Source organism: Pneumocystis carinii (assembly GCF_001477545.1).
Source record: "Pneumocystis carinii B80 chromosome Unknown supercont1.11, whole genome shotgun sequence".
NCBI lineage: Eukaryota > Fungi > Ascomycota > Pneumocystomycetes > Pneumocystales > Pneumocystaceae > Pneumocystis > Pneumocystis carinii.
In genome coordinates this window covers 17281-32867 of record NW_017264723.1, presented here as the reverse complement: position 1 = coordinate 32867, position 15587 = coordinate 17281, and the positions used below count along the sequence as shown (strand labels likewise).

The 15587-nt window shown below is 27.6% G+C and overlaps 8 protein-coding genes and 1 non-coding gene across 9 annotated transcripts; 4 read left to right on the top strand and 5 right to left on the bottom strand.

The window, feature by feature from the left end:
• Positions 1-74: 74 nt before the first annotated feature.
• Positions 75-3863, bottom strand: T552_02443 (hypothetical protein). The gene is made up of 9 exons (XM_018370984.1): positions 3816-3863; positions 3606-3767; positions 2871-3559; positions 1526-2825; positions 1398-1483; positions 1135-1214; positions 829-1088; positions 689-781; positions 75-640 (listed from the first exon to the last, which is right to left on the bottom strand). The coding sequence occupies exons 1-9, from the start codon at positions 3819-3821 to the stop codon at positions 116-118; spliced, it is 3201 nt and encodes a 1066-aa protein (XP_018225144.1). The 5' UTR covers positions 3822-3863; the 3' UTR covers positions 75-115.
• A 149-nt stretch (positions 3864-4012) lies between these two features.
• Positions 4013-4843, top strand: T552_02442 (hypothetical protein). The gene has a single exon (XM_018370983.1). The coding sequence runs from the start codon at positions 4059-4061 to the stop codon at positions 4779-4781; it is 723 nt and encodes a 240-aa protein (XP_018225143.1). The 5' UTR covers positions 4013-4058; the 3' UTR covers positions 4782-4843.
• Positions 4844-5317: 474 nt separating this feature from the next.
• Positions 5318-7349, bottom strand: T552_02441 (hypothetical protein). The gene is made up of 5 exons (XM_018370982.1): positions 7250-7349; positions 7101-7200; positions 6968-7047; positions 6432-6920; positions 5318-6377 (listed from the first exon to the last, which is right to left on the bottom strand). The coding sequence occupies exons 1-5, from the start codon at positions 7303-7305 to the stop codon at positions 5363-5365; spliced, it is 1740 nt and encodes a 579-aa protein (XP_018225142.1). The 5' UTR covers positions 7306-7349; the 3' UTR covers positions 5318-5362.
• A 39-nt stretch (positions 7350-7388) lies between these two features.
• On the top strand, positions 7389-8276 carry T552_02440 (hypothetical protein). The gene has a single exon (XM_018370981.1). The coding sequence runs from the start codon at positions 7433-7435 to the stop codon at positions 8234-8236; it is 804 nt and encodes a 267-aa protein (XP_018225141.1). The 5' UTR covers positions 7389-7432; the 3' UTR covers positions 8237-8276.
• Positions 8269-10544, bottom strand: T552_02439 (hypothetical protein). Its single transcript, XM_018370980.1, has 4 exons — positions 9216-10544; positions 8994-9170; positions 8831-8947; positions 8269-8786 (listed from the first exon to the last, which is right to left on the bottom strand). The coding sequence occupies exons 1-4, from the start codon at positions 10497-10499 to the stop codon at positions 8322-8324; spliced, it is 2043 nt and encodes a 680-aa protein (XP_018225140.1). The 5' UTR covers positions 10500-10544; the 3' UTR covers positions 8269-8321.
• Positions 10545-10679: 135 nt separating this feature from the next.
• On the bottom strand, positions 10680-10771 carry T552_05030. Its single transcript has one exon. It is a non-coding gene; the product is annotated as a tRNA-Leu (tRNA).
• Positions 10772-10857: 86 nt separating this feature from the next.
• On the top strand, positions 10858-12399 carry T552_02437 (hypothetical protein). Its single transcript, XM_018370979.1, has 3 exons — positions 10858-12087; positions 12127-12290; positions 12335-12399. Exons 1-3 carry the CDS (start codon positions 11180-11182, stop codon positions 12373-12375), a joined length of 1113 nt encoding a protein of 370 aa, XP_018225139.1. The 5' UTR covers positions 10858-11179; the 3' UTR covers positions 12376-12399.
• A 382-nt stretch (positions 12400-12781) lies between these two features.
• On the top strand, positions 12782-14182 carry T552_02436 (hypothetical protein). Its single transcript, XM_018370978.1, has 4 exons — positions 12782-13168; positions 13211-13573; positions 13622-13843; positions 13890-14182. Exons 1-4 carry the CDS (start codon positions 12827-12829, stop codon positions 14136-14138), a joined length of 1176 nt encoding a protein of 391 aa, XP_018225138.1. The 5' UTR covers positions 12782-12826; the 3' UTR covers positions 14139-14182.
• A 10-nt stretch (positions 14183-14192) lies between these two features.
• On the bottom strand, positions 14193-15245 carry T552_02435 (hypothetical protein). Its single transcript, XM_018370977.1, has 5 exons — positions 15014-15245; positions 14864-14971; positions 14645-14816; positions 14418-14603; positions 14193-14376 (listed from the first exon to the last, which is right to left on the bottom strand). The coding sequence occupies exons 1-5, from the start codon at positions 15218-15220 to the stop codon at positions 14237-14239; spliced, it is 813 nt and encodes a 270-aa protein (XP_018225137.1). The 5' UTR covers positions 15221-15245; the 3' UTR covers positions 14193-14236.
• Between the last annotated feature and the right edge of the window lie 342 nt (positions 15246-15587).

Below are 15587 nucleotides of genomic sequence, written 5' to 3'. Positions count from 1 at the left end.
GTGATTATAAAGGTTAAATGATTTTATGATACCATTTGTGTAATATATAAAATATATATAAAATATATATATTAAATATCTAAAAAGATTAAGAAATATGTATTAATATTGAAAATTATCGTATAGCATTTAATAGACAAGGATATTGACTGATAATTTCTGAATAATTAGTATTTAATGCTCTAACGAGTTCTATTAATTCATTTCTTATAGGTTCTGTAAGTTGTTCCTCAGGTGGTCCTAAAACAGTAGCAAAAATTGGAATAAGCCTTTCTGTTAATGAAATGATATTTATGTCATTTAATTTATACAATTTCAGAATAGCAGAATACACAGGAAAATTTTCCGAATAATCATTTTGTAAAGGTAAAAAAGAGACCAAAAGAGGTAATATTTGTGTAAGAGGAACAGATGCAGGTTGTGAAATGATCAATCGAGATACACATCCAATTGCGTTATCTTTAGCATTTTTGTGATTATTATTAGAAAATAGAGATTGAAGTTTTGAAAATATTGTCATATATTGACTTGTTAAATCATATTTAGAATATTGGCACAAAAGACCCATAGAACATGCTGCATTGCTTCTAATTTCTTCATTATTATCATCAAGTGCCTTCATGAAAATATGAAATATTTGCTAACGAAATGTTGATACAAGTAAAAATAAATAAATAAGAATACATACCTCCGTATATGGAGTAATACCTGCCTTTAATCCATCAATAATCTCACCAAGACCACTAATCACCATAGATCTATCATTTGCCGTTTCACTCTCCTATAGCACCATCAAAAATAATTGTATAATAATAATAATAAACCTACATAATATTTAAGTATATGAGGTAGAAAAAATCCAAAAGCTTGAGAATATTCTTCTCCAAGAACATGCGATATAGAAATCAAAACGTCTATGGCGGAATCTATAAGCAATGCGTCATATTCAGAAATATCTTTATCATCGCTTTCAACATAATCATCATTCTCATTATTATTAATTAAATTATCTATATCTTCTTCGTCTAATTGACATATATGTTGTTTTTTTAAGATTTTAAGAATATGTTCAGATATTTTTTGTATTGCTAAATCTCATATTAACAATAATAAATATTTTTAAAATATTCTTACATTCACTGTTTCCTAAAATTCCAGGACCACAAACTTTCAAGGTTTCTGAAATGTTTTGACAAATTTCTATAACGACAAGTCTTTAAGTAGTTAGCTAAATTCTGATTTAAAGAATAAATATAATAGATATATTATCAGGAATATTATTTAGCATAATTTCGTTTTCACATCATTACAATTATGTATCTGAGTGAGCTGGGTAAACGAAAATATTCATCATTAAATAATAGTAATTATAAAAGAAAATATCAGAATTGCATTACCTTTCACTTTCATCTTCTAAAATTTCCATAGTTATATCTCTTACAGAAGTTGCAAACTTATCAATATCTGCATGAAGTGGAATTTTCTATATAAAATGAGATAAATACAAATGCTTATCTAGTCATACCAATGGTAATCCTGGAAGCCATTGTTGTGGATTACTTATATTATATAGAGTGGCTATAAATCTCCATAAACTTGATATAGCAGCCTTCCTAACTCCTTCATAAAAATGTGCGGATAAATTAATAAGCCTTTCTTTGCTCTCTTCAAGATATGGAATAAATAATTCCTTAGTATGAGAACATATTTCTCCTAAAGCATCTGCAGCAATTTCTTTTTCCATAGTAATTGCAGAATTGACTTTTGACATATCAAGTAATGTATCATCTTTGTCATCATCAAAATTTTTTATACTATCATTATCATCACTATCTTTATATATATCATCAGAGTCATCTTTATCCAATGATTGAATTAACGCTGGTACTACTACATGAAGAAACGGTGCAAATTCATGCTTGTATAGTCGAGCTAAAATTGCAAAAAAGCAAAACAAGCATTCACGTAATCTAGGATGATCTATTTGCATTCCTTTATATGCACTTTGAACAACATATTCAATATAAGGTGCAAATTTTTCTTTCCCAACAGTTTCTGCAATTGTTCCTAAAGTATCTGTAACCATACCTCGAAGCTCTAATTCGTCTTCTGAATCCTTTAGCTCTAAAACTGGTATAAAACATTCAATAGTTCGTTCAAAGTATGGAATAAATTGATCTTTTGCAACATATACAGCACTTCCAATTGCAGCAACAACAGTAGACTTAATTTCAAGTACTGAGTTTGATTGAAATAATCCTAACAATCTTTCCATAATACAAGAAAAATAATTAGAAATACTGTCAGCGTCAAGAGACTCTAATAATGCATCAAGTGTATTGAGTGCAGATTTTCTAGTCTCTTCATGAGAATCTAATATAAGTTCAAGGAGAATAGGCATTAATTCTGCATGCTTTTCCGACGTTTCTTCAGGAAGTTCATCTGCAAATTGACCTAATGCTAATAGTGCCGCACGTTTTACAATTTGATGATTATCTTTTAATCCAATAATAATTAATGTAAGTAAATATGAAAATTGTGTCGACACAAAATTAGAAGAACCTTCAATGGCTACTCCAAGTGCAGTCAATGCAGATTTTCTATATGCTGGGTTTTCGGATTGCAAATATTGAGGTATATAATTCATAAGAGGAATAAATACATGCGATGGAGGTAAAGAAATAGAAAGAATATCGATACACCTAAATGCAAGACGAGAGGGTGAATCATCATCTGGTGAACCTGTATCCTCTTCCGTTCCTATTAACAACATACTAAGGATAAGTTGAGGGCCAAGCTTTAACGCTTGAATTTTATTTTTCCGACTGTTAAAATCGTTATAATATATAAAAAATAAAATTAACACATACTATCTAGAACATGTAATGAGAAAGTTCAATGCCATACATCGAACAGAGTCGTCTAGCTTTGTTGTTGATGCTACTTGAACCATAAATTCAAGTAAATCTTTAATAGCTTTCGATATTAATGCTCCTTCACATATCAATAACGTATTAAAAACTTCAAATGCATTTTTTTGAGAATTTTCATTGTTAGATTCAATTGTTTCTTTAAGAACTAAAAACATAGACGGAAAAATTTCTTGAAATGATTTAATATTTTGTTTATCATCTCTATCAATAATTTCCCCCACTTTTCCAAGAATCATAAGCGTTGTAACCCTAACATCATAACTTTCTTTATCATTAATCGTTAATTTAAGTAATGAAAAAAGTTCCTCCATTTTATCAATAAACATTTCTTCTATAATTTCAAATAAAACATATAATATATATAAACCCGTCTCCCTATCCAAAAAATTATTCGACATTGATGCTTGATGTATAAATATAGGAAGATCTTGCCATTCTTCAATCGGTAAATCTATTTTTGCTATAGATGAAATAACACGTGCCGATGAATGTCGAACAATTGATATTGGCTCCAAAACTATCGATTGAAGAAGCGATTTCTTTATTTCACTCTTTAATGATTTATCTAAATCTTCCCAAAATATACTAATAAGTTTACGTGCTTCAATTGCTGCCAATTGACGAATCTTCCATATTAATTAGACTTTTTTAAAAAAATTAATTCCTTTTTACTTGTGGACTTTCTGACGTTTGCATAATATGCAATAATCCAATTAATGACTTTGATTCCATAAAATATTCATTCTTCAATATTTTCGTCGCATTAAATATTTCATGACTATTACATGAAAGTGTAGATTTAAGAACTTCTTCTAATCTTAATATATAACTTTCCTATTTATACCTTAATATATTCTTATTTCATATAAATATTATCTTTACCTCCATTCTATCTTATCTTCTTTAAAAATTAATCACTGAAAATTTTTTCTTAAGATTTTCTTAATAATTTTAACTTTTTTTTAAAAAAACCTTAAATTCATTAAAAAATCTTAAGAAAAATCTTAAGAAATCTTAATAAAAATTATTTTTTTCTTAATACTTTTTAAAAATATTTAAATTTTACGTTAAAAAATTTAAAAAATTTATCAAAAATTAATGCAAAAGTTAATAATTTATTAAAAAATGGTCTTAGATAAGGCTGAATTAAATCAATATCAATATCAATTAGATAGTGTTAATTTAGCACTTTCACAAGATCCAGATAACCAAGAACTTAAGGATTTAAAGGTGGAATTAACCGATTTAATTACACTTACCAAGAGATATTTTGAAGAACAAGCTAAAGAAGCAACAACAAATACAAAGAATTATAGTCAGGTACGATATGAATATACAGAGACATATAAAACAGGTGAGACAGTAATGGCTAGATGGGTATCAGGAGACAATGCATTTTATCCAGCAAAGATTACGTCGGTGACAGGATCATCAACAAATACAGTTTATACGGTTAAGTTTCTTGAGTATAATACGATTGAAACTTTACAGGCGTATCATGTTAAGCCTATATCAGAAGGAAAAAAGAGGGCTATAGAGATAGAACAAGAAAAGCCACCACCGCCACCATCAGTAGCAAATGCGCCGCCATTACCGCCTAAAAAGCAGAAAAATATTAAGGCAAAAGATGAATTAATTGCGGGGCAGCGTGTATGGCAAACATTTTCACAAAAGGGAGTTAAACGGGGAAGAACGGGAAAAGTTGAGCGTATTGGAGAAAAAAGTATTTTTCGTAGCCCAGAAGAGTTTGGTGGTAAAGTGGGAGTTATTGGAAGTGGTAAAGGAATGACTAAAGAGAGTTGGAAACGATCTCGGTATCACTTTGAACAAATAGTAGAGGATGATTGATAATCTTTTTTATATAGAAAAAGTATATTCTTTCATGAAAATATGTATATACAATTAATATGGAAATATTTGGATTTGGTATATAAGATGATAATATGATTTTGATATTCTTCGAATAGGTCTCTGTAATAAAATTATAAATGCTGGATGGAAATTATTAAAAGTGATTTTTATTAAAGAAGGCATAGTTTTTCTAATTATTTATTATATTTTTAATTTTAAAATAGTACATTTATGTTTGATGTTTTTTTTTGATTATATTTTTAAAAAGAAGTATAGCATTTTATTTATGTTATATAATTGAAGTATTATACAAATGATTTATTATTGATAAAATATTGAATGAGTTTATTCTTTTATTGAATTTTTAATTATAAAAATTTGGGGATATTTTATATAAGTGTTAAATGGAGAAATAGATATATATGTATGTATAAAATTTGGTAGTTTAATTAATTTAAAAAATATAAATCCAAAAATTATTAATGAAGACTATATATGGTGCATATACATACACATGAATAATGGATTATATTCTTGAAATTGGATATTAGAATCTGAAAAACAGAATCATATGTAATTTATGAACTTGAGTTGATAGTTTTTGTATTAGTAACTCCAGTTTGAAATGTATGAATTCCTTGATCATGATGTAAAGATCCTAAAGATACTGATTGTCTACCCATATTGTTAAGATACTCATGTGAAGGACTCATAAATCTTGTATCAGAATCCTTTTTCATATAATTATGTGGATGCATGCCTTGAGTATATATTCCTGGAGGAGTTGAGGTTTTTGTAATAATTTCTGTATTTACAGGGCTAAAATTTGTATCATTGGTCAAAGGAATTGTATTTCGAGGATACATGATTGGTGCTGAATTTATACCTGGAGAAAGAGATGTTGGTACAAGTCCTTGATGATATTTTTGATTATTTCTTCTTGTTTCTTGAATAAGTCGATTATTTCCTTCTTCATTATATAGATCATGACGAGGTACTTGTCTTTTATAAATATTTTCTTCAGTCATGACAGGAGATGAACTGTGAGACCAAGAGGATGAACGAAAATTAGTATTCTTAGATCCATTATTTCTTTCTTGTAATCGAGCTTCTGCTTCGGATTTTTTCGCACCATTTTCAGGATTAAATGTAAAAAGTGGAAGTATTGTTTGTGCTGCTTGTAAATCTTCCGAAGATAAAATTGTAGAAGAAAAAATGAACTTAAAATGACCTGTACATAAATTCTCTAGGATTTTATCAAGAAAAACGGTTGTATCTGTTTTTAATACTGAAGTAATCGGTGATGTAGCTATAGAAGTATGCTTTGGTGGCGGAGATAGTATTTTTTGAGATGTTCCATTTGTAGATGGTTTATTTGATTGAGCCAATGGTTTTTGTAATAAGGGTGTCTGAGAAGATAAGTTTTTAGTAGCCCATGAAACTGTAGGAGGCAAAGCAGAGCCTTCGTGTTCATTAGAATTATATAATTCATTAGAAGAAATGGTTTCTGTCATTCTTAAAGGACGCGATGACCCTGATAATGTATTCATATCTTTAGGAGATGCAACTTGAGTAGATTTTGCTGTATATTGACTGTTTTTGGTTTAGTAAAATTCATTAAAAGTAAAAAAAAAAAAAAAAACATACAATGTCGAAAGATCCTCACGTGTAAAACTATCCGCTTCTTCTCCAGGCTCATGTAAATACATACAATTCGGATTAGGACATGGTTGATTACGAAGATATGTAGAACAATATTTCGTTGTTCCATATGATGCACGTAATATTCTTCCATCATTTAGACTTCCATCAACCGCAGCAATCGCTTTAGCTGCATCTTCTTTTCTATAATATGTAATATATATACCAAGACTCCCCGATCCATTCGGATGTGATGCATTTTTCTTATTAATCACTATTTTTTGAATTTTTCCGTATTGTCCAAAATAATCGTGCCCTCTTAACGTTTGTAAAAGCTCTTCATTCGCCGTTTTCGGTGAAAGTCCTATCACATAAACTAAATTCTTCTGAACAATACGTATATTCGCTAAATGCTTCCGATTAACCGTATCAATCTCTTTACGTTCACGGTCTTTTTGTTTTCTTTGATTTTTTCGATATTGATCCATTTTCCATCTAATAATCTTAATATCCCTTAAAAATATCTATCTTATCCTCTTTACTCTTCTGCTGTTAATGGCTTAAACTCAATCGTTTCTTCTGAATACGGTCGACGACATGCTGGACAACGTCCATTCAAATCCTATATCCGTACTTTAAATATCGAAAAAATACCTTATTATACACAAAATTCACCTTTCTAATATGGTTCCAGCAAAAACGACATACTTGATAACCACATGGACATGGTTTAAAATTCCTATCTGAAAGATCCATCTCTTCCATACAGAGAGGACTAAATATTCATTTATTTTTCATGAAATAAAAAACCTATAAATACTTACCAGTCAATATCTTCATTATCATCTGAAATATATGAATCTTGATGTTGTCTAGACATGTTTTTCTTAAGTCTTTGTATATTAAAAATCTTGGTCGTTGCTTTTTACGTGGATTTTTTATCGACAAGGGTTAAAACCCTCGATATTACGTTTCAAAAAAATATTAAAAAAATACTTTATATCTATATGTATCTTCAAGGGTTTAAGTCAGTATTTTCAGTGTCAAAATGCCTTAATATAAGGTTAAAACAGAGATTATTAATAACCTATTTTCATACCAATCATAATGGATTATTATCATTAAAAGGAGTTGAAAATGAGAGTGAAAAAAAGAAAACGTTAGGACCAGATAAAGAGAAGGAGCGATTATATAGTTATGGAGGATATATTATGAGTTGTTTACCTAAATTTGTTCAACAATTTTCAGTATGGAAAGATGAATTAGTTATTTATACGTCAGTTAAAGGATTGATTCCAATTATGTATTTTTTACGTGATCATACAAGTTGTCAATTTAAAAGTGTGATGGATATTGCAGGAGTGGATTATCCAGAACGAGAAAATCGATTTGAAGTTGTTTATAATATGTTAAGTGTCCGATATAATTCACGAATTCGAGTAAAAGTTTATGCGGATGAAACAACACATGTGCCTAGTATAGTTGAATTATTTCAAGGAGCGAATTGGTATGAAAGGGAGGCATATGATATGTATGGAATTTTTTTTGTTAATCATCCGGATCTTCGAAGGATTTTAACGGATTATGGATTTGAGGGACATCCACTACGAAAGGATTTTCCTTTAACAGGATATACGGAAATTCGATACGATGAAGAGAAAAAAAGAATAGTAGTTGAGCCACTTGAAATGACGCAAGCTTTTAGAGATTTTAGTGGTGGGACTAGTGCATGGGATCAAGTAGGAGAAGGTGTAGATGATCGACCGGAGAAATTTAAAGTTGCAACATTAAAACCAGAAAAATCCTCTTAAAAGAATAAATATGAATATAAAATATGAATAGATATTGTAAATGTATAATTGTGAAAAAATTATAATATGATGTATAATATTTTATTTACAATTTTCGAAATGCATTTTTGCTTGCACGTCGTCGAGTTGCTTGTTTTAAATTATTATCGTTTGTTTCTAATGTAGAATGTTTGTTTTTTAAATTATTATTATTATTATTTTTAGGTATTGAAAATGTCATTTCCATATTTCCTGTGCCATTTATATTTCCTTTAATATTATTAATGATTAAACCATTTTTTTTTTCCGTTTCTTTGTTTTGTTCATGCATTTTGATTAATGTTTCAAATGATTCATTTTGTGTTGTATTAAATGATGGTTGATAATATTCAATTATTTTCATTCTTGTTTCTTGGTCTTCGTCTTTTAATTTTATATTTTTTGGTTTCTGATAAGAATCTGCATCCTCGCTTTGATCAGAATTGTCATCTGTTTCAGAAAATGAATATGCAATAGATGCTTTATCACTTTCTGAACTACTTATGGCTTTTGAATTTTCATATTTTTTTGTCTAAGGAATTTATATAATAAATTAAAAAAAGTAAAAGAACTTACAGATTGTACAGGATTTAATTGCATAAATTCTACAGTATTCTCATCAATTTCATATTCAGGATCATTAAAAACATCCTTAAAACGTTCATCTTCAAGAATACTAGGTCCACCTTTGCCCTAAATTTAATATTAAAATGAATCATTTTAAAGTGATTTAATTTACTTTATTTTTCTTCCTTTCTTTTTCTTCTTTATGTAATAGATGTTGGGCCAAATTATGGTTAATTTTAGTAAGTTTTGTTGAAGAACGTATACGAGATTGTCTTTCTTTTTCAATTTTATCCTTGATAGCTTTTTCACGATATTCTACATATGCAAAAGGATTCATAATACTTTTTGCCTATAAATTATTAATGATTTTGATAATAATGATTAAGAAGAAAACCGTTTCATAAAGACGAAAATCAATGAAAAACCCATGCATGTAACTACGAACTATGTTGGAACCAATAAGATGATCTAAACCAAGAGATTTTAATTCATTTTTTGTCAAAAATTTATAATTCTCATAAATATTTCCAATTGGATTTTCTTCCATTTCTTCTGTTAAATTATCCAAGAAAGAACACCATGAAGGAGCAGGTCCTAAAGCAGGAATATAATATATGTGCATTGGAACACCTTCATTAGCAACGAATATCATACCTGTAAAATCTAAAGGACATACATCATTAATATCAACAGATGGTTCAATTGATGTAAATGGATTTCCTGAATTTTTATCCCATATTTTTATAATCTTTTTATCAGATGTTAAAATTAATTGCGAGGCTGAATCATTTGATTTTAGCCAATTTATAGATTTTATTGGACTATCATATCCTTGATCTTTTTGTAACAAAACTTGAGGGCTTCTTAAATCATATAATAATACAATTCCTGTTGATGTGCCTGCAGAAAACGTTAATCCATCATGTCTAAAGCTAGTAGCTGTTATTTCGGCTATTTTTTTATGAAATAAAGGATTCAATGATGCACAAACATCTAATGTAGTAATTTTTGACCTATATCTAGGATCCCAAAATTCAACCGTTCCATTATCTGTTCCAAATGCAAAAAGTTGATGTATTGGATTAATATTTACAGTATTAACTCCCATTTTATTTGTTCCTTCTCCATCATCCGCTAAACTATCTATCTTAAAAGGACGTAAAAAACGTCCTTGATCAAGATTCAATCTATACACTTCATCTCCAGATGCTGCAATCAATAAATCACATGTAGGAAAATGATACCCCATATCCCTTCCAAACTTAGGAATTCGAAGACGATAATGCATCCCTCCTTGTGTATGGAATTCTATAGAACGATCTTGTTGCAAATGAACCGTTTTGGTCCAATCACTTGATAAAATTTCAAAATTCACATTCTCTGCATTCGTATATCTACTAAATTTCATTGACATTTCTGAAAACTCATAGACTTTCATATGAGGCTTATATGTCCCTGTTGCAATAGTATATTTCTTATCTGGTGTTACTTTGATTTTATTGCTTGCTTCTGGAAACTCAAAATCTTGTAAAAGTTCAATCCTAGATGTCCATTCTGGATCTTTTTTTAACTCTTTTTTCTTTTTTCTAATAAACCATTCCGGTAAAGATCTAGATGCTCCTTCTCCACAAACCGTATACACCTTAACATTGTTTGGATTTTGAACTTTAAGAACCATTTCTCATTTTCCCTAATATTTCAAAGTTGTTTAATGTTTTTATATAAAATCTTAACGTTTTGGTTCTATTTTATTAATTTATGATTAAATATCTGTTTTTATAAATAAAAAACTTCTGTCTTAGAAAATTTAAAGCTCTTATTAAGAAACCCTTAAGATCTTGTTCCTTATAAAAACAATTGACGAGAGTGGGATTCGAACCCACGCGGTTTCCCACTGCGGAACTGTAATAACCTTAACACAGCGCCATAGACCAACTCGGCCATCTCGCCTATCTTCAACCCCCTCAAGAATATATTTATTATTAATTAGAATATGAATTAAATAGATTTTTTAGCCTAATAATATCAATAAATGTAGATAATAGATAATAAATAATAGATAAATGTATATTGAAGAGCCTAAAAAGCTTAAAGAGCTTAAAGAGCCTAAAGACCCTAAAGACCCTGAAGAACCTGAAAAACCTGAAGACCGTCCACAGAAGGATAATTCAGGAAAATGTTTATTAGAAAGAGGAATAAAAAGTGAAGATCAAAGAACAATAGAAAGGTTATCTAAAGAAGTTTCTTTAGATCCTCAAGAAAGGATGTTTAAGGCTAGAAAACGTCCATTTCATGTTGATAAAGAGTACAATTGCTTAGAAATAATAAAAGAAGTAGAATATATGGCACAAAGATAATATGTTGCTGATTGAAATTGAGGAAACATCTGAAAAGATATTAAAAGATATTAAGAAAGATGAGGAACCTTTAAATAAGCAAGAAGAGCCTTATAAGAAATATAAAACACCTAGTATTGTGAGAGAACAAACAGATATGGACCGTAGATATGAAAGAGAAAGAATTCGTATGAATGAAGTAAAGAGAGATATTCAAAATGAAAATGTTAGTGATGTTGTAAGACAATATTATAATGAGCGTCCTGAAGTAGGGAAGAAAAGGCGTGAAAGATCCCCAATTATTGGTCTTAAGAATTTTAATAATTGGGTTAAATCAGCATTAATTAGAAAATTTACAAAAGAGTTTCCTAAGGACATATATTTAGTTGTTTTAGATATTGGATGTGGAAAAGGAGGGGATCTTTTGAAATGGAGTAAAGCAGGAATTGCAGGATATATAGGTATTGATTCAGCAGAGGTATCTATTATGCAAGCTCGGGAAAGATTTAGAAAAATGAAAAATCTTAATTTTGTAGCGAAATTTTATGTTTTAGATTGTTATATGTATTCTCTTGAGACAATTCTTCCACCAGATGAACGAAAATTTGATATAGTGAGTATGCAGTTTTGTATGCATTATGCATTTGAGACAGAGGAAAAATGTCATCAAATGCTTTCTAATGTATCAAAAAGTCTTTTACGTGGTGGGAAATTTATTGGTACTATACCTAATAGTGATTTTATTATTGAGAAGATTAAAAAGTTAAAGAATGGTGAAAAAGGCTGGAGGAATTCAATTTATAGAGTTGAATTTATAAGTCCTTTGACTTGTGAATTTCGTCCACCATTTGGACATCGTTATAGTTTTTATCTTGAAGATGCAGTTACTGATATACCTGAATATGTTGTACCATTTGAAGCTTTTAGAGCGTAATATTACTTTTTTTTGTATTTGGCTAAGAAAATTAGACTTGCATTGGATTATGATTTAGAAATGCTTTATTGTAAACGATTTCATGATGTTTTTTTTGAAGAACAAAAGGATTATGAAATAAAAATGCTTCTTCAACGTATGAATTTAATTAATAATCAAGGAAAAAGACTTATTTCTGATGACGAATGGGATACTGCTGGTTAGTTTTTTATTATTATTATGTTTTATTAATTTTCTTATTAGGATTCTATCTTGCATTTGCATTTGAAAAAAGAGGTTTATAATAATTATTTTAACTGAATATTTTATGGATTATATTTTCATAAATAGTATATAATTTACTAATCTTTCTTTAAAATAACATTTGGTACTTCTATATATCGATTAAGGTTAAAGTTATGTTTTTTTTTTAATTTTTAGAGTATTTTATCTTTATAGATTTCCTGATCTTTAGACTTATCTATTGATCTCTTAAAGCTTTTAGAACTAATATTTATGAAATATAAATTTATATTTTTTCTTTCTTTTTATTAAAATATTATTTATATTTTATTAGTTCTTATTGATTTTTATTAAAATAAAGGAAATCTATACTTCTTTAATACTTTTGGTTATATTCAATATTTAAAACTATATATTTATCTAACTAAAATATCAACTATTTTTATATCTTAAGTTCGTAAAAAAAATTTTGAAAAGTTTATAAAAAACTAGATATTTCTTAAACTTTTTAATATGAAGGAAATACCTATTTCTCCTGTTCCTGATTTGCGTCTTGCAGATCATATTTTTGTTATTTTAAATGTTAATTCTTTGGAACGAAAAAAAAAAGCTACAGAATCATTATTAAGTGCAATTAAAGAGGGAAATCTGGCACCATTATATCTTTATCTTCATGAACATATTCAATCTTTTCCTTTTGATGCATGTCTTTATAATGATTTAAAGGCAGAGAATGATAAAGAGCTAGAGAAATTAGATAATGAAATTAAGAAAGTTCAGGAGATGGACGGTGAACAGGAAATTGCAGATATATTAAGAAAAAAAGCAGAATTTTATGCCCGTATTTGTGATAAAGTAAAATAATTGGGTAATTGGAGTTTTATAGTAATTTTTTAGGAAAAAGCTTTAGAATCATATCAAGAAGCGTATAATAATACGGTTACGGGCTTTCAGATTGATATATTATTTGGAATTATGAGAATTGCACTGTTTTTTTCAGATACACAACTTTTTATTCGTAATATGGATAAAGCAAGAAATCTTATTGATAATGGAGGAGATTGGGATCGGAAAAATAGACTTAAAACATATATGGGACTTCATTATATTAGTATACGAAATTTTAAGGAAGCGACTCGTCTTTTTCTTGATAGTATAAGTACATTTACTAGTACTGAATTGATGACATATGAGGATCTTGTAAAATATACAGTGATTTCAGGTTCTATTTCATTAGAAAGAGTTGATTTTAAACAAAAGGTTTTTATATTAATGGATATTTTACTAAATATATTTAATTGTAAATAGATTGTAGATTCACCTGAAGTGCTTGGTATTATCATTACTGATAAATCATTCACATCTTTAAAAAATATGATCAACTCGTTATATTATTGTAATTATGCGCTTTTCTTCCGAGCACTTGCAGAAGTAGAAGAAAACTATCTTAGGGTTGATAGATATATTTTTCTTCATGCTGATTATTATATTCGAGAAATGAAAAGAAAATCATATGCTCAATTGTTAGAGGTTTGTACTTAGCTTTAATTTCTTGAATCATCTTAGTTATTCATAGAGCTATAAAGCGTTGTCTATTTCTTCAATGGCATCAGCATTTGGTGTTTCTGTTGAATTTATTGATAAAGATTTATCAAGATTTATTGCTAATAAACAATTAAATTGTATTATTGATAGAGTAAATGGTATAATTGAAACCAACAGACCAGATAGTAAGAATGCACAGTACCAGTTATTAATAAAGCAAGGTGATCATTTGCTTAATAAACTTCAGAAATTTCAAGCAAGGGTTATGGCTGGTATGTGAAATCGTAAGTTTGCTAATGAGATTTATTCAAAATACAATGTAATTAAAATTAAGCATTTTTCCTATTATTTCATGTATTTTATGATGAATTGACAATTTTATTCAAGATTTATATATCCAGATTCTTTATTTTTTTCAGACTCATCAAAATCTTTTTCAAATTCTTTAGCTATATTAACTCTTCGTTCCATTATTTTGTCATAAACTAATACACTATTATCAATTATTTTGCTACATCCTTTTCATTGTTAGAAAGTTTCAAATTTAAATAATACTAACCTACTATAGGACATGCATATTTTCCATTATTGGACTTGAGAATCTCTAAAATTGCATGTTCAGAAAAATAATGGCCACAAATATTTGATTTTAAGGGTTTTTCAAGATATGTCATAGTAAGAGGACATTTTATATTTTGATCTAAATAAGATATAACAATATCTTCGTCATCTGAAATGAATGTTTCTAAAAATAAAAATAGATAAATAAAAATAAATAAATATTACCTTGAAATATGGATTCCATAGTTAAATCTCGAGCATTTTTACGATGGACGTTTAATATACGTTGCTTGAAATCAATGTATTCGTCTTTTTTAAAATATTTTTGAGCTGAACTTTGAGAATCATATTCTTTTTTTTTCTTTGTATAAAGTTCTTGAAATTTTACTTCTAAATTCTATAATATAATTAAATTATATTAGAAATTCTTATATAGTTTCATACGATATCTTTATTAGATTCTTTTGAAATTTGAGATAATATATTTTCTTGCAATTTAATATAAGCCATATAATCAATTAGACTTTTTAATGCTTCTTCAAGTTTTTTATCCTATAAAAATAATTAATTAAAATAAATATAAGATAGAATTACTTGTAAAGAATTAGATTTTTCAGAATCTATGAGATTTTTTAAAATTGCTGAGTCTGTTAAAATATTGCAACATTGAATAATATAGTTCATAATTGATGTATATTCTGAATATAATAATTCGATTTTATAGAAATCCTTCATATTTAATGATGTGTGTGAATTATCTGAATCATTATTTATATTTATATTATCATTTGTAGATTCCATAACTTAAAATCTTGACAAATTTTCTATTTTAATCTTTTAAATTTTATAAAAAAACAAACTTATGAATAATATTAATCTTTTGTATTTAAAAGTATTGTTATATATATATCAAATATTTGGGATTTTTTTAACTGATTTAATACCTATTTAAAAAGTTAATAAATTTTTATAATTATTTTAATATTTTTAGATAAATTAAAGACAAGAAGCTATAAATTAATAAAATATGATATTAAAATATAAAAAAATCGAATGATTAATAGATAAAACTTATAAGATTATTATAATTTATAATAAATAAACCATTGAATAAAAAATATTTTAAAGGAAATATAACTTTTATGAAATATTTTATAAATTCTTTTGT

What these genes read in the sequence shown, in the direction of transcription:
- T552_02436 (XM_018370978.1), top strand. Translation starts at nt 12,827, where the DNA reads ATGAAGGAAATACCTATTTCTCCTGTTCCTGATTTGCGTCTTGCAGAT. An exon ending in ATGCCCGTATTTGTGATAAA is followed by an intron (nt 13,169 to 13,210) that starts GTAAAATAATTG and finishes GTAATTTTTTAG; the next exon opens with GAAAAAGCTTTAGAATCATA. An exon ending in CATATGCTCAATTGTTAGAG is followed by an intron (nt 13,844 to 13,889) that starts GTTTGTACTTAG and finishes AGTTATTCATAG; the next exon opens with AGCTATAAAGCGTTGTCTAT.
- T552_02443 (XM_018370984.1), bottom strand. An exon ending in AAACGTCAGAAAGTCCACAA is followed by an intron (nt 3,560 to 3,605) that starts GTAAAAAGGAAT and finishes TTAATATGGAAG; the next exon opens with ATTCGTCAATTGGCAGCAAT. An exon ending in TTAGAAGATGAAAGTGAAAG is followed by an intron (nt 1,215 to 1,397) that starts GTAATGCAATTC and finishes AACTACTTAAAG; the next exon opens with ACTTGTCGTTATAGAAATTT.
- T552_02442 (XM_018370983.1), top strand. Translation starts at nt 4,059, where the DNA reads ATGGTCTTAGATAAGGCTGAATTAAATCAATATCAATATCAATTAGAT.
- T552_02435 (XM_018370977.1), bottom strand. Translation starts at nt 15,220, where the DNA reads ATGGAATCTACAAATGATAATATAAATATAAATAATGATTCAGATAAT. An exon ending in AAAAATCTAATTCTTTACAA is followed by an intron (nt 14,972 to 15,013) that starts GTAATTCTATCT and finishes TTATTTTTATAG; the next exon opens with GATAAAAAACTTGAAGAAGC. An exon ending in ATATGCATGTCCTATAGTAG is followed by an intron (nt 14,377 to 14,417) that starts GTTAGTATTATT and finishes AACAATGAAAAG; the next exon opens with GATGTAGCAAAATAATTGAT.
- T552_02441 (XM_018370982.1), bottom strand. Translation starts at nt 7,305, where the DNA reads ATGTCTAGACAACATCAAGATTCATATATTTCAGATGATAATGAAGAT. An exon ending in GATAATGAAGATATTGACTG is followed by an intron (nt 7,201 to 7,249) that starts GTAAGTATTTAT and finishes ATGAATATTTAG; the next exon opens with TCCTCTCTGTATGGAAGAGA. An exon ending in CGTGAGGATCTTTCGACATT is followed by an intron (nt 6,378 to 6,431) that starts GTATGTTTTTTT and finishes AACCAAAAACAG; the next exon opens with TCAATATACAGCAAAATCTA.
- T552_02439 (XM_018370980.1), bottom strand. Translation starts at nt 10,499, where the DNA reads ATGGTTCTTAAAGTTCAAAATCCAAACAATGTTAAGGTGTATACGGTT. An exon ending in ATTTTCGTCTTTATGAAACG is followed by an intron (nt 9,171 to 9,215) that starts GTTTTCTTCTTA and finishes AATAATTTATAG; the next exon opens with GCAAAAAGTATTATGAATCC. An exon ending in AATTAAATCCTGTACAATCT is followed by an intron (nt 8,787 to 8,830) that starts GTAAGTTCTTTT and finishes TAAATTCCTTAG; the next exon opens with ACAAAAAAATATGAAAATTC.
- T552_02440 (XM_018370981.1), top strand. Translation starts at nt 7,433, where the DNA reads ATGTATCTTCAAGGGTTTAAGTCAGTATTTTCAGTGTCAAAATGCCTT.
- T552_02437 (XM_018370979.1), top strand. Translation starts at nt 11,180, where the DNA reads ATGTTGCTGATTGAAATTGAGGAAACATCTGAAAAGATATTAAAAGAT. An exon ending in CCATTTGAAGCTTTTAGAGC is followed by an intron (nt 12,088 to 12,126) that starts GTAATATTACTT and finishes TAAGAAAATTAG; the next exon opens with ACTTGCATTGGATTATGATT. An exon ending in TGACGAATGGGATACTGCTG is followed by an intron (nt 12,291 to 12,334) that starts GTTAGTTTTTTA and finishes TTTTCTTATTAG; the next exon opens with GATTCTATCTTGCATTTGCA.